Below are 12,870 nucleotides of genomic sequence, written 5' to 3'. Positions count from 1 at the left end.
AGGTGGAATCTCCCTAGAAGGGTGCAGCCACTTTGGAAGGAGCTGAAAGTGGGTGAGGGACACCTCCCTTCATGGGTGGAAATACAGATCCCAGAACAACAGAAGCCCCCAAAAGCCCATGCAGCACCCCCATGAGTCCCCTCTTTCCCTGCCCATCAAGAGCCCAAATTCTTGACTCAGAAGGGGCCAAGGGCATCCTTCAGCTGAGGATGTAACTCAGTGGTGGAAACATCTGCATAGCACCGCAAAAAAACTAAAAATCACATAATCCCTTACTCCCTACCCACCTCAGGTAACTCAAACCAAATCCAGCCCCAAGCAAAGCCAGGGAGACTCCAAATGTTAGCACTGTGGGCTGATGAGGAGGTGATTTGGTGGCCCTCCTCGCCCCCTTCAGCTTTCAGCAATGAAAAAGGAAGGAGACCCCAGCGGCACTCCTCACACCCCACTGGGCTACAGATGGGAGGCTTAGCCAGCTTGGCTCCCCGAGACCCCAAAAGAGAGGCATGGGACCCCAGTGGAAGAGGCATTCTCCATTTCCCAAGGGAAGGTAGGTGGAGAGAAAGTGCCCTCCAGGCCCCAAGGAGCTCCCTGGAGGACCGTACGGGCTCCCTATTGCTTGAAGAAGTCCAGTGCAGCTCCCACGAGGAGTGAGGTAAGGCACCCACAAGACTAGTCCCTAATGCCCGAGAGACCGGCTTCCCTGCTTGGAGTGAGGGTGTCAGACATTTGCAGGAGCAGGACTTAAAGACAAATGCCCACTAGCTCTGTGTCCTCAGGCAACTCTCAACCTCTCTGGGCCTCATCTCTTTGGCCTATAAGCTCGGCCCACAGAAATCCTTTGGGAAAATGATGGCCTGTGAGCCCTAGGCTGAGCCATCTCTTCCCACCAACCTTCCACTCCTTTCCCCAGGCTGGGATCACTTTCTCAGCCTCCCTTATCTCTCACCGCACAGCGCAGCAGCGTGGGAGGGAATACTGTCGTGAGCCGGCCTAGCCTCCAGGATGCGGCTGCCAGCCCCCTGGAGAGGGAGTGATGTCAGTCCTCTGAGTCACCATGTGGCTGGGGTGGTGGGAGTGGGAGTCGAGTTGTAAACACAAATATACCCCACCCCAGAGACTGACATTCACTCCAAATACACCCCACCCAGAGAAACACTCACGCAACTCATTCACAGCCATACCACGCACGCCGTCTTGAGCTGAAAGCTAGTGACAGGTGCACAGGCCACCCTGGCCCACTCTCACAGAGCACACAGCTGCTCAGGAGACAGCCTCCCGCACACCCAAGCTGGACCATGTATGGGCCAGACCAGACAGGGGCGTGGGCAGCCCCTCTGCCTTCCCCAGCACCATCCCCCACTCTACTTTCAGACATCCTCACCCACACCTTCCTTCTGCTCCCTCTTAAAAAGAAAAACTCAGACTTTTAAGATTAGTAGAATTTATTTGAGCAGTCATAAACAGAACAAAGTAAAACCAAACAAACATAAAAACCCAACCAGTGAATTGGACAGACCTCAGAACCAAAGCAGCTTCAGAGAACTCCGACCAACAGCACTTACAGAAAACGGAAGGGCACTGTAAAGACAGCTTAACTGGCTCTGGCTTAAATGGTTAATCAGTTAGAGTGCCCTCCACAATTAACTAGAGGTCAGATATGGTAGTTAAACTCCATATTGGGCTGGTCTCTTTCAAATCAATGGCCTCCCACAAATATTATTTAACAAGCCTAGGGGAAGAGCAGCTTCCTCCCCTCCACTTCTCCATAAGAGAGAGCTGCTTGTTACCAAGGTGCTCTAGGTCCGGAGACCAAGGCAATCACTGCCCAAAGTCCTTCCCAACCATCAGGAGGCAAAAACAGATTCCATGCTACTATTGCTGCTGCCAAAGGAATGCAGCAAAACAGCCGCTAACAGCAACTGAGCCCCTAGTGTGGGCCGGTGGTGCTGAGCAATAGGGAAGACACAGGGGTGAGGAGTCCCCAGGGAGAAGTAGAACTTTCTACTAATCTAGTAATAATCATTGTAGTCCGCATTTATTGAGCACTTGCTACATGACCCAGAGTGGCCTAAGCATTTCCTGTGGGATAGCATGGTTATTCTCTATACTAGTTATACTCCATTCGCTTCCTTCCCACCCCAGAGCTATTCTCTACCCTCCTCTCCTGCTGTGGGATGTTCCCCTGCTCTTTGCCCTCCAGTGGAGTTGACCAAAGGGAGAGGAAACCGGAAGGAGGGAGAGAGAGAGAGCCGGTACTATCCCCTCTTCCTCCTTACTTTCCCTCTGAGATTACAGCTTCCAGAGATTCCCCTCTCAGTTCCTGCAACTCTGTATCTGTCTTCTCTTGTCCCTTCAGCTCCACACAGGGCAACCACCTCCTTTTGATTTTCCCAGGACCGTCCCAGGTTCAGTACTGCACGGCCCCTCTGTACTAGACAATCCGGGTGGTTGAGCACCCTGATTTAGGGGTGGTAGAGGCTTCCCAGCTTCCAGATGGTGCTTGCCTCCGACCCCCTGGTTCTCCAGATCCAGCTACAGAGTCATGGTCTCACCCCTTCATGCCTCCCTCACATGAAGCTGAAAAGCTTCTTCTTGGGTCATTTTAATGGAGAGATCCACGGAGCTAAAGAAAGGGCTTCCCTCCCCTAATGCAGGGCGAGGAGTGATGTGATGCCCCACGGCACAGGTATGAAGTTGACAGATGAGCCAGGTTCCCACCTTGGTCTGAAAGCGAACAAGGGGCAGGAGCAATGGCAGAAGCCACCTGACTGCCAGGGGAGGTGGAGAAACGTCCTCCCAGCTCCTCCTAGCCTCAGCCCTGCCTCCCACACTCCCAACTTCCAGCAGAGCTTCCTGAAAGAGAGGAAAGCAGGGGAGGTTTTCCAGCTTCATGTTCAGACAGGCTTGAGGATGGGATGGGAGCCTAGAGGGCAGGGGCATAGTTTCAGCCCCTGGTCCCCAACAGAGCCCCAGGCGGGAGCTAAGCTGAGGTCCCCTTCCTAGGGGCAGAAGAAGCTTCGCAGAGGTCCCAGGCCAACAGAGAAGCTGAGTCCCCAACTAACCAGACAGACACAGAGCTCAGGACAGCAGCAGGTGCAGCCTGAATGTGTTGGGGACAGGAAGAGTTCCGCAGGGGAATTCAGGAAGATTTCCTGGAGAAGAAATATTGGGTCATTTTGATGAAAAGACCCATGGCATCCCTTGGCAGTGACCACACCTCCATAAGCAATCCTATCATTCAAGTCAACTTAGCTCTCCGATCCTCACTTCCAGAATGACAAAGAAATGTCATCTTTAGTGAAGTGTGCAAGTTCGGGGCAGGGATGAATGGCTGGAAAGAGTAGCAGAGGAGCTGCACATTGCCACAGGGAAACTTCATCTCTGCCCTCTGGCTTCCCCCAAATGCCCTTGAACCCATATGTGAGGCTATTACTTAGCATCTGTGTTCAATTATTGACCTGCCTGGGCATTCCTGTCTGGGAAGACAAAGGCCAAATTAAGATCAGAGATGAGAGAATCAGGCTTGCCACCCTGCTTAGACCTGGGGGGATGGGGGGCATCACTGGGAGGGGACTGGAAAAAAAGACAGGACACAGAAGGACTTTCCACACGTCCTCATTTCCCAGCACAGGAGATCTGAATTAGTCACAGGAGGCCTGCCCTCTGACCCTGAAGCCAAGGGCTCTGAGAATGAAGATCTGGCTGTTGGAGGTGGAGGGATTATGCTGGAGATCCAAAAGTAGGGAAAAACACAGTACCCAGTGCTTGCCAGAGTAGCCCCAGTCCCATGGCAGCACCTTAAATATTGCTTGCCCTATGTCAAATTGGAGGGAAGGAGAGAGGGAGATGAGAAATCAGGGGAGAGATAAAAGAAGATGCACCAGGGAGAACTGGATTCTGTGCCATTTCACAGAGGCCTAGAGGGGGCTTGCAGTAGGTGGATAAAGAGGACAAGAGAGAGCCCTCTAGGTTCCAACCTCCAGTCTCTGGTGAGTGGGTCTCAGGTCTCCCCTCTCCTGCTAAAAGACAAGCTTTGGAATGGAGATGTAGCCTGGTCAAGCCCAGCTGGAAGATTTTCTCGCTCAGCCTGAAGGCCATGGAGAAAGGAGAGAATATGGTCAGCTGGCTGGAGGACCAGGCACAGGACACTGAGACTTGGGATGGGAAGCATGCAAATGAGATGTAAATAAGTATGCAGAGCAAGGCCAGCCAGGCTGAGCACTCAGAACAGCAGGTGGGTGGGACTTTATTGACTGTCTTCAAACCCGCATAGACTGGTTTGAGCTGCAGGCAGTGAACATGGAGTTGACCATGCAGAGCTGGGGGATGAGATGGGAGCTGATGGGTTCAGGAGGGAGGAGCTGTGTCACTCAGTATGTGATGGACGTCTTCACACTTGACTCCACCGTTTTCTTCAGGATGGTACCGCGGCTAGAGCAGGAGCCAGAGCCAGAACCAAAACCAGAGCCAGACACAGAGCAGGAACCCAAAGCAGGTCCCTGTCCAGAGCCCCAGTTGGTATTGAAGCCTCCTGTCACAATGCTGGAACAGCCGGACCCAAAGCTGCCTCTCCCGCCTCCGGGTCCTCTGAGTCCACAAGTGCCCACCTGGCCATCACCAACTCCTCCAGACACCACGGCACTGCTTCCCACAGTCGCTGCCAAGAAATGCACCAGGGTCAAAAGCAGGGTCATCAGTGCCCCATGGGAATACCACTCTCAAAGTCCCCAGATACTCACAGATAGTGACCTGGTTGCTGCATTCCCCTGACATCCTGGGCGTGGGGGGGAAACAAAAGGAAGAAATGCTAAGAAAATCTGCAAAGAATGCATCCCCAGGTGTTAAGCCTCTAGGAGCAGCTCACCTATCCTCCCAGCATACAAAATCCAGTCCCCAATTTAAAATCCCTCCCAGCAGAGTCAGTTGCTCTTAGCAACTCACAGTGTCAAGAAATCTTTCATAATCCACCCCTCCTTTTTTTAATATTGGAGATTAAACCCCCAGACACTTTACCATTGAGCCACATCCCCAGGCTTTTTTATTTTTTATTTTGAGACAGGATCTCACTAAGTTGTTTAGGACCTTGCTAAATTGCCAAGGCTGGCCTCAAACTTGCAATCCTCCTGCCTCAACCTCCCAAGTTGCTGGGATGACAAGCATGCTATACTGTACCCGGCCTCAGAATTCCCTTTAGCAAGGAGAGCATTTTGTTGGCATTCCTTCCTCCTCCTCCACCCTATCACATATTCCCAGGTCCCTTCAAGCTGCCCCACCAGTACTCCTCGCCCTCCAGCAGCCTGTGGTAGGTGGCGATCTCCACGTCCAGAGCCAGTTTTGTGCTCATGAGTTCCTGGTACTCCCGCAGCAGCCGGGCCATGTCCTGCTTGGCTTTTCTCAGAGCACCCTCCAGCTCGTCCAGCTTGGCCTGAGCATCCTTCAAGGCCAGCTCCCCACGGTGCTCGGCGTCAGCAATGGCTGATTGCAGGTTGGCATTCTAGAAGGCAGTAGAAATGAGAGAGAAAGTAGCTGTAAGTCCAACACAGCATCCCAAAGAACCCACTATGGATAGAGCTGGAGGGACATCAGCCTCATGAGCTCAAAATTATCCATGACTGCCCCCCTCCCCATAAGGAACAGTATAGCCTCCAATGCTTTCTTAGTTCCTACAGGGAGTTCAATAGAGTCCCCCAATTTTTTCCTGCCCTCCCAGAACCTCAGGATATGACTATTTGGAAATACAGTCTTTCCTGATATAATGAGTTAGGATCTCATGATGATATCATACTGTATCTAGAGTAATAACTAAAACAGTGGCTGGTGTCCTTAACAGAAGAGGAGAGGACATAAATACAGACGCAAAGGAGAGGCTATGTTAAGACAGACACAGAGATCAGAATTATGCAGCAATAAAACATGGAAAGTAGCCAGGCGCCGTGGTGCACACCTGTAATCCCAGTGACTTGGGAGGCTGAGGCAGGAGAATCACAAGTACAAGGCCAGCCTCAGCAACCTAGAGAGGCCCTAAGCAAGTTAGTGAGACTCTGTCTCAAATTAAGAAAAAAAAAAAAGGGTGGGGACTAGAGATGTGGCTCAATGGTTAAGCACCCCTGGGTTCAATCCCTGGTTTAAAAAAAAAGGAAAGTTAAAGACTCCCTGGAGCCACAAAAAGCTAGAAAGGACCTCTCCATCCCCAGAAGAACCTTAATAAATTACCATGATTTCAAACTTAGAGGCCCCAGAACTGCAAAAGAATACATTTATGTTGTTTTAAGCTGCCAAGTTTGTGACAATTTGTACAGCTGCCTAGGAAACTAATACTACTCCCTTGAGCTCAAGAGATCCTTCCCATTTATTTCCCCCCAACCATTTAAAGGGCTTCCTTCCTGTATGGGCCCTTATCCTCAGGTCTCATCTTGAGGGCAGCCAGGGTTCATAAGTGGCTGGGGACAGCCCTGTTACAGTGTTCTGTCAAACCCTTTGCCCTGAGTTTCCATCTGAGACGCAGCCTCTGCATGTGTTTTCCAATTAGTAGGGGACCCAAGGAAGGACAGGCTCCCTGAGTCACCAGCCTCCCATCCAACTAAGAAGGAAGGGGTTCCCTAAAGGCTCTATTCCACCCCCAACAGGGACCACCGTGGGAACGTCATCTCCACTCTATCCCTGAAGAAGCTGAGACTCAGAAAGGTGAAGGGTAGCAGAGTGGGGACCCAGTGCCAACCTAGGGCAACTGGCATCCAGCACCTGGGACCTGGCACAAGAGCACCCAGGCCATTAGGCTTGCATAGAAAAAGGAAAAGGGCACTTGATCCCCAAGAGGGAACTCTCAAGAAATGCTCATGCCTTTGCATAAGGAGCCATGATTTCCAGGCCTGGGCCCCTGCTAGACACTCCTCAGGGCTGGCCCTGGAAAGACCTCAGGCTTCAGAATCAGTGGTGGACTTGATTAAAAAGCAGGTGTCTGGACCTCACGCTTGGAGATTCTGATTCCCCAGGTCTGCCTGGGGGCCTAGGAATCTGTGTCATAAAGATACCCCAGGGGATTCCACAGCAAGGGTCCAAGTCCTTTGGGAAAACACGGAAGCAACAAATTGAGCACTAGGACCTGTCCTATGCCTCTCAACCTCATATCATTCCAGAAGACAGCTGTGAGGATGTTTGGGATGAAGTAAGTGGCCTGCCAATGCTCCTAGAACCGGCCCCAGGGGAACCTGCTTGGGAGTGTGACTTGATCATCAAACTGCCCTGCTTAGAGAATCCACCTGCCTCTGGCTTCTGCTCACCACCCTCTGTGGGTCCCAAAATGTATTCTTTGGGTTTGGAGAATATAAGTGCAAAGACTTGAGTACTTTTTAAATCATAATCCTTCCCAACTAAGAGTGAGCTCTCTGCAAGGAGCAGGGCACTGCAGCCCTCCCCATACCCTGCCCTCCTCCCCTCAGAAGCTTGTGAGGCACCTGCCTAAGGAGGGCTCAGCCCCCACCTGACCATCACCCATCTTGCTTTTCTCTGGGCTCTCACTCTCCCCAAAAGGGGACCAGGAAATTCAGTGGTTGACCATAAGACCCTGCTTGGTTTGAGGAGTAAAAGTCAAAAGAAGAGATGGGAAAAGAGATTCAGAAGCCAAAAGCAAGACGTCCACCTGGATGTGGTAACAGTCCCCCTGGGGTTTTTGAATGCAGGGGCCCTTTCCTGAAAAAGTCAAGAAACAGCCTGGAAGTCACAGAGGAGGCGGAATGCATCCCAGAGGATAGGTGGGGATCTCTCCACCCCAATTACCCAAAGACCCATCCGGGTACCAAGCCTTCCCACAACCCACACGAGCCTAGCCAGGAAAAGCCTGGGACCTGGGGAGAGCCGAGGCACAAAGCAGTGAGCCAAGGCCCTGGGAGCCTGACCTGCTCCTTGAGACTGGCGATCTGACTCTGCAGCCTCTTGATTGCTTGCTGCAACTGGGACATCTGGACCTTGGTTTCCTTCATGCTGTCCCCATGAAGCTGGGCCGATGCCTGAAGCTCCTGGTACTGAGGGGAAGAGGGGAGACACCAGTGGTTGAGCAGACCGCCCCTTAACCCCAACACTGAGGAAACCCCACCTCCCAGCCTTTGGAGATGTCTCTTCACATCCTCATCTTCCAGATGTGGGTTCACTGCTTGAGACCAGGACATAGCAGTTGTACCTACGGAAACCCAAGCTTGTCTCCCACAGTTGCCCTGCAGAGGATATGCTCCTGCCCACCCAACCCTGGACCTTCAAGGAGGTTATCAGAACTGCCCCAATGGAACTGAGATGGGTGACCACCCTAGGGAGCAGACATGGAGACCCAGCCATTTCCAGCATCATGCCATCCCCCTGGCCCCAGCACCTTGGTCTGATACAGGGTCTCAACCTCAGCCTTGCTGTTCTGGGTGATCTCCTCGTAGCGGGCGCGGACCTCGGCAATGATGTCATTGAAGTCCAGGCAGCGATTGTTGTCCATGGACAGCACCACAGATGTGTCACTTGCCTGGATCTGCAGCTGGCCCAGCTCCTACAGGGAGGACTGACTCAGTGGCCACCAGTTCCCTCTCCCCTGGAACCCCATGTGGGGGAGGAAGACTGAGTTTCTTCCCACATTTTGTCAACTGGCCATCCACACTCAATCTTAGTGGCCTTGCATATGTCCTGCCCTCTGTGGGCCTCAGTCTTTCTTCCCTCTTGAAAATAAGGCCATAGGATGGATGGTCTCTAGTAACCCTTGAAGCTTGACCATTAAAGGAAATGGTCTTCAAAACCCAAAGTCACCTCCTCCACCCTTTATCACTGTCCTGCCCATACGCTCCTACTTCTCTCCAGCACATGCCCCCCTTGCAGGGGCCATGTGACACCAGCGCACCAGGCTGTGGGCTAAAACCTTTGCCCACAATCCCAGAAGCCCTCCTGCATGAACTTCTTCACCTCCTTCAAACCTTCACTCTAACTTTACCTCCTAATGAGGGCTATTTGAAATCACCACCTGCCCCACATTCCCAACCCTCCTTTCTCTAGTCTCCATTGTGTTTGTCACCTTCTGTCACACTGCACAATTATTTACAAGCCCAGTGCTTATGTCTGTCTTCCAAAAGAAAACAAGCTTTGTGCGTTTTGTCTGGTTATTGATTGATGTACCCCTGGTACCTAGCAATCCACATAGTAAAAGTTTTCAATAACTGATTGTAAAATGACTGAATAACCACAAATCTAAGCCACCCTAAATGGCTTCTCCTCCTGGTCACTCCCCACATGGCCACAGAGAGCCTGCCCACCCTGTCCCCTTTATCGCTCCCTCCTGCCCTTGGCAGATCCTCACCTCTTCATACAGACGCTTCAAGAAGCAGACATATTCTCTCAGAACTTCCAGCTGGCCTTCCAACTCCATCTTGCTCAGGAAAACCCCATCCACATCCTAGAGATGGGAAGAGAGAAATCATGCATCTCTTACTTTCTCTTTGTGAACTTTACACTGGCTTAGAGTTCTGGGCACCCACTGCCCAAAGCCCACTTTCCAGATGCTTCTTGCTTCCTCCTCCAGCCCCATCCTGGCCCGCTCTCTTCTTTGCCCTACTCTGGCCCATGCTGCCTTCTGGAAGCTTCCTTGATTGACTCCACTCCTTCCCCACCCACTCTTTCATTGACACCCAGAGCTCCTCTCTTAGGGCTTCAATTGGATCTTGTCTTGGAGTCCCTTTTCCCAGACAGCGGGGGTTCTGCAGGTAGGGTGGGTGGTGTCCTCACTCAGGACTTCCACCCTCTGCCTCCCAGTGTAGGAGCAGGCTCCATGCACAGAAGGGCTCAGGATCTGAGTGGAGCTCTTGACACCCCCCTCACCTTCTTGAGGACCATGAAGTCATTCTCCACCGTGGCATGCTTGCGGGCCTCCTCCTCATACCTGCCAGGTAGAGAAGGACAGTCAGGTGCCAGGCCAGAGCCCAGGGCCCTGCCTCCCAGCATGCACTCCCTGAGGAGGGCTCCACTGCTTTAGATGGTCCAAAGCAGAACCAGTGACCAGACCCCTTCTCTGCTTTCCTGCCAGGAGGCTCTGTCACATCCTAGCTATGTCCCTGTGCCACTCTTCCAGCTCATGTCCCTGTGACAACAGGCCACATTACTTCACAGTTTCTAGGGCACATTCAAGTGCCTGTTCTCAGTTACTATTCACACCATCATCTGCAGTAGGCCGTTTGGATTTATCAGGGAGAAAAGACTTAGCCAGGGTCCCACTGATGATGAGCCTGCCATAGCAGATCTAGAATCCAGGTCCCCTTGCCCAATCCTGGGCTCCTTCCAGGGCCCTTCTTCCTCCTCCTTAGAGCCCACTCCCAATAGCTCTGGGAGATAAGAAGGGTGGATAACCTTTTTCCAGTGCATGGATATGAAAAATGAGGCTGAGAGAGGTATATGGCTTGCCTAGGCCACACAGCTAGTCCTTGTCACAGTCTCTCCACCCATGCCTCCTGCCAGTCAGTGGTGGTGCTCCTCACCACCAGGTGACCTATCTGGGAGCCCAGAACCACAGCCCGACTGTGAATCATGCCCTGGGCCTGGGGATAATCCCAATAAATTGATTTCCTTCCACCCCTGAGACAGAGAACATCTGAGTCACTTTAGCCCACAGCCTGCTAAACAGGAATTTCTTTAAAAAAAAAAACTACTGAGGCATTGTTTAAATAGCTCTTCCCATCCCAGAACCATGGCCCTCACAGCTGGGGCCTGGAGGAAATGGGCCTGGACCCACTGGAAACAGATCACCCTGACCTTCCTCTAAGTCTCTCCAAACCTGGGTAGAGGTGGGGGCTGTGGGGTCTCCACTCCCTGTGGCAGGTGGGGCCCTTGTGAGTTAGGGAAAAGGGAACTCAGAGCAGAAGAGGGAGGACAGTCATGTCCTCTAGGCACAGGCTACAGACCCCAGGGGGCGACGTCAGTACCTACTTGGCCTTATGCTCCTCCTCCTGGTCCTGGCAGGCCTTCAGCTCGGCATCCAGAGCCACTCGTTCTCTCTGCAGCTGCTCTAGCTGCCTCCTGAGATGTGCCAGGTAGTCCTCAAAGATAGGCTCCAGGCCCTGGGGGCTGTCACTCACCTCCAACTGCTGCAGCAAGTGCCACTTGGTCTCTAGGACCTTGTTCTGCTGCTCCAGGAACCGCACCTGCAACCCAAGCACGGGGTCCCTGAGGCTCCCGTGGGACTCCTCGGGCAACCTCTGGAAAGTAAAGCTTCAGAGGCCTCCTGTCAGCACCCTGGGTCTGCCTTCCAAGCCTGGTGGCCTTTCATCAGAGCCTGGACACATCAAAATGATTGGACAGTCTAACAGGGAAGGGTCTTCCCAGCAGGCCGGCTATTTCCTGTCCCTGAACCCCAGCCATGGAAAACAAGGCCTCAGCAGAACCAGGCCACAGGGGGACTTCCTTGCTGTGGAACTGACTAGAAAAGTGGTAGAAGAAGGACAGATTTCCCCATTCTCAGTCCATCAAGAGCAGCTCCTCTGAGGGAGGGGGGAAGACAGTTTGAGTTGACCCTCACCTTGTCAATGAAGGAAGCAAACTGGTTGTTGAGGGTCCTGATCTCTTGGGTCTCCTGCGTCCTCACCACCTGGAACTGGGGGTCGATCTCAATCTTCAGTGGGGTCAGCAGATTCTTGTCGATGGTCACTTCTTGGATGCCCCCAGGAGGGCACAGGGAAAGCCCAGGCCCCCCACTCCCCTGTCCAAACCACACCCCCTGCCTTCCCCTCGACCCCCAGGCCCTCCCACGAGAGGCCCCTCGGCAGCCACCGAAGGAACTGAGGCTCCTGCTGCTGAAGCTGCCCTTGCTGCGACCCCCTAAGAGAGCAGAACAGGCCGAGTGAGCGCTGAAGCCCCTCTTGGTCCTGCACGGGGAAAGAGACATGGCAGAGACAGTCGCACAGAGGCAGACAGACAGACAGATGGTCAAGGTGTGTGTGTTTCTGCCCCAGGGCCCTGGCACGAGACTTTTATCCCCTCCCGTACCTGGGCTGGGCCTTGGAGAGCAAGATGCTCTCTGCCTGACTGTGTCTGTCACTTGGCTCCAGCTGACCTACTCTGACACACCTGGAGAATAGATGTTGCACACGTGCAGAACTCAAGGAAGAAGGAGACCCAGGCCCTACCCTGGGAGCCCCTGGGCGGATGGGCAGACTGGCCTGCCCTAAAGTCAAGGAAGCAGCTGTGGACCTGGAACACAGTGCTGAGGATGGGGAGGGATGTCCCCAAGCAAAGGCACAGAGGCCATTCAAGGAAGGCTTCCTGGAAGAGAAGGGGAAGGAGAGGAAGGAAGAGGGGGTCAGATGAGGCATGAGAGTGCCCTGCGGAGGCCACTGCAGGAGAATGCTGCTTCTAAAAGGAAGCTCTAGCTTAAGGAGGCCTAGGAGGAAGGCACGGTAGAGCCAGGAGGTGAACAGAGGTAGAGATGCCATCATGAGCTCAAAGACACTTCAGGATTTGGAAATGACAGAAAAGCAGGGTGTCCCAGTCCCTCCTCTTTCCCAACCCAGTAATCATCCATGAGGCACCACCTGCTCAAGCAGGTAGCTCCAGCCAGGATGGCCTGGATCTGTGCTTCTGAGCCCAGCCTGTGTCCCTGTCCCTCCCACAAGCCCGGTGCCAGGCCCATCCACCTGAAGCTGGCTCTGCACATCCAGGGTACACATCAGAGGCACTCCGTCTCCAAAATAAAATGAGCATTTAGAAGGCTATTCTTGGAGGACCAGGAGCAGAAACAGCAAATGTGGGTTCTTCACAGGATGAACTTGTAATGCCAGATTCATGGAACCCCAAAAGACCTCCAGGAGCCAAATCCGATGCAATCACACAAGAGTCTTTATTACAAGCTCGAGC

At 53.0% G+C, this 12,870-nt stretch overlaps 1 protein-coding gene across 1 annotated transcript; it reads right to left on the bottom strand.

Moving 5' to 3' along the window:
- Positions 1-4,247: 4,247 nt before the first annotated feature.
- On the bottom strand, positions 4,248-11,902 carry Krt78 (keratin 78). The gene is made up of 9 exons (XM_005325004.4): positions 11,537-11,902; positions 10,948-11,162; positions 9,847-9,907; positions 9,329-9,424; positions 8,366-8,530; positions 7,899-8,024; positions 5,277-5,497; positions 4,743-4,777; positions 4,248-4,660 (listed from the first exon to the last, which is right to left on the bottom strand). The coding sequence occupies exons 1-9, from the start codon at positions 11,900-11,902 to the stop codon at positions 4,374-4,376; spliced, it is 1,572 nt and encodes a 523-aa protein (XP_005325061.2). The 3' UTR covers positions 4,248-4,373.
- Between the last annotated feature and the right edge of the window lie 968 nt (positions 11,903-12,870).

Source organism: Ictidomys tridecemlineatus, chromosome 6 (assembly GCF_052094955.1).
Source record: "Ictidomys tridecemlineatus isolate mIctTri1 chromosome 6, mIctTri1.hap1, whole genome shotgun sequence".
Taxonomy (NCBI): Eukaryota; Metazoa; Chordata; class Mammalia; order Rodentia; family Sciuridae; genus Ictidomys; species Ictidomys tridecemlineatus.
The sequence above is the reverse complement of the archived record's forward strand: the minus strand, read 5'-3'. Positions and strand labels throughout refer to the sequence as shown.

Coding starts and splice junctions, on each gene's coding strand:
- Krt78 (XM_005325004.4), bottom strand. CDS start 11,902: ATGTCTCTTTCCCCGTGCAGGACCAAGAGGGGCTTCAGCGCTCACTCG. Junction 9,908..10,947: donor GAGGAGGAGCATAAGGCCAA/GTAGGTACTGAC, acceptor TCTACCTGGCAG/GTATGAGGAGGAGGCCCGCA. Junction 8,531..9,328: donor TGAAGCGTCTGTATGAAGAG/GTGAGGATCTGC, acceptor TCCTCCCTGTAG/GAGCTGGGCCAGCTGCAGAT.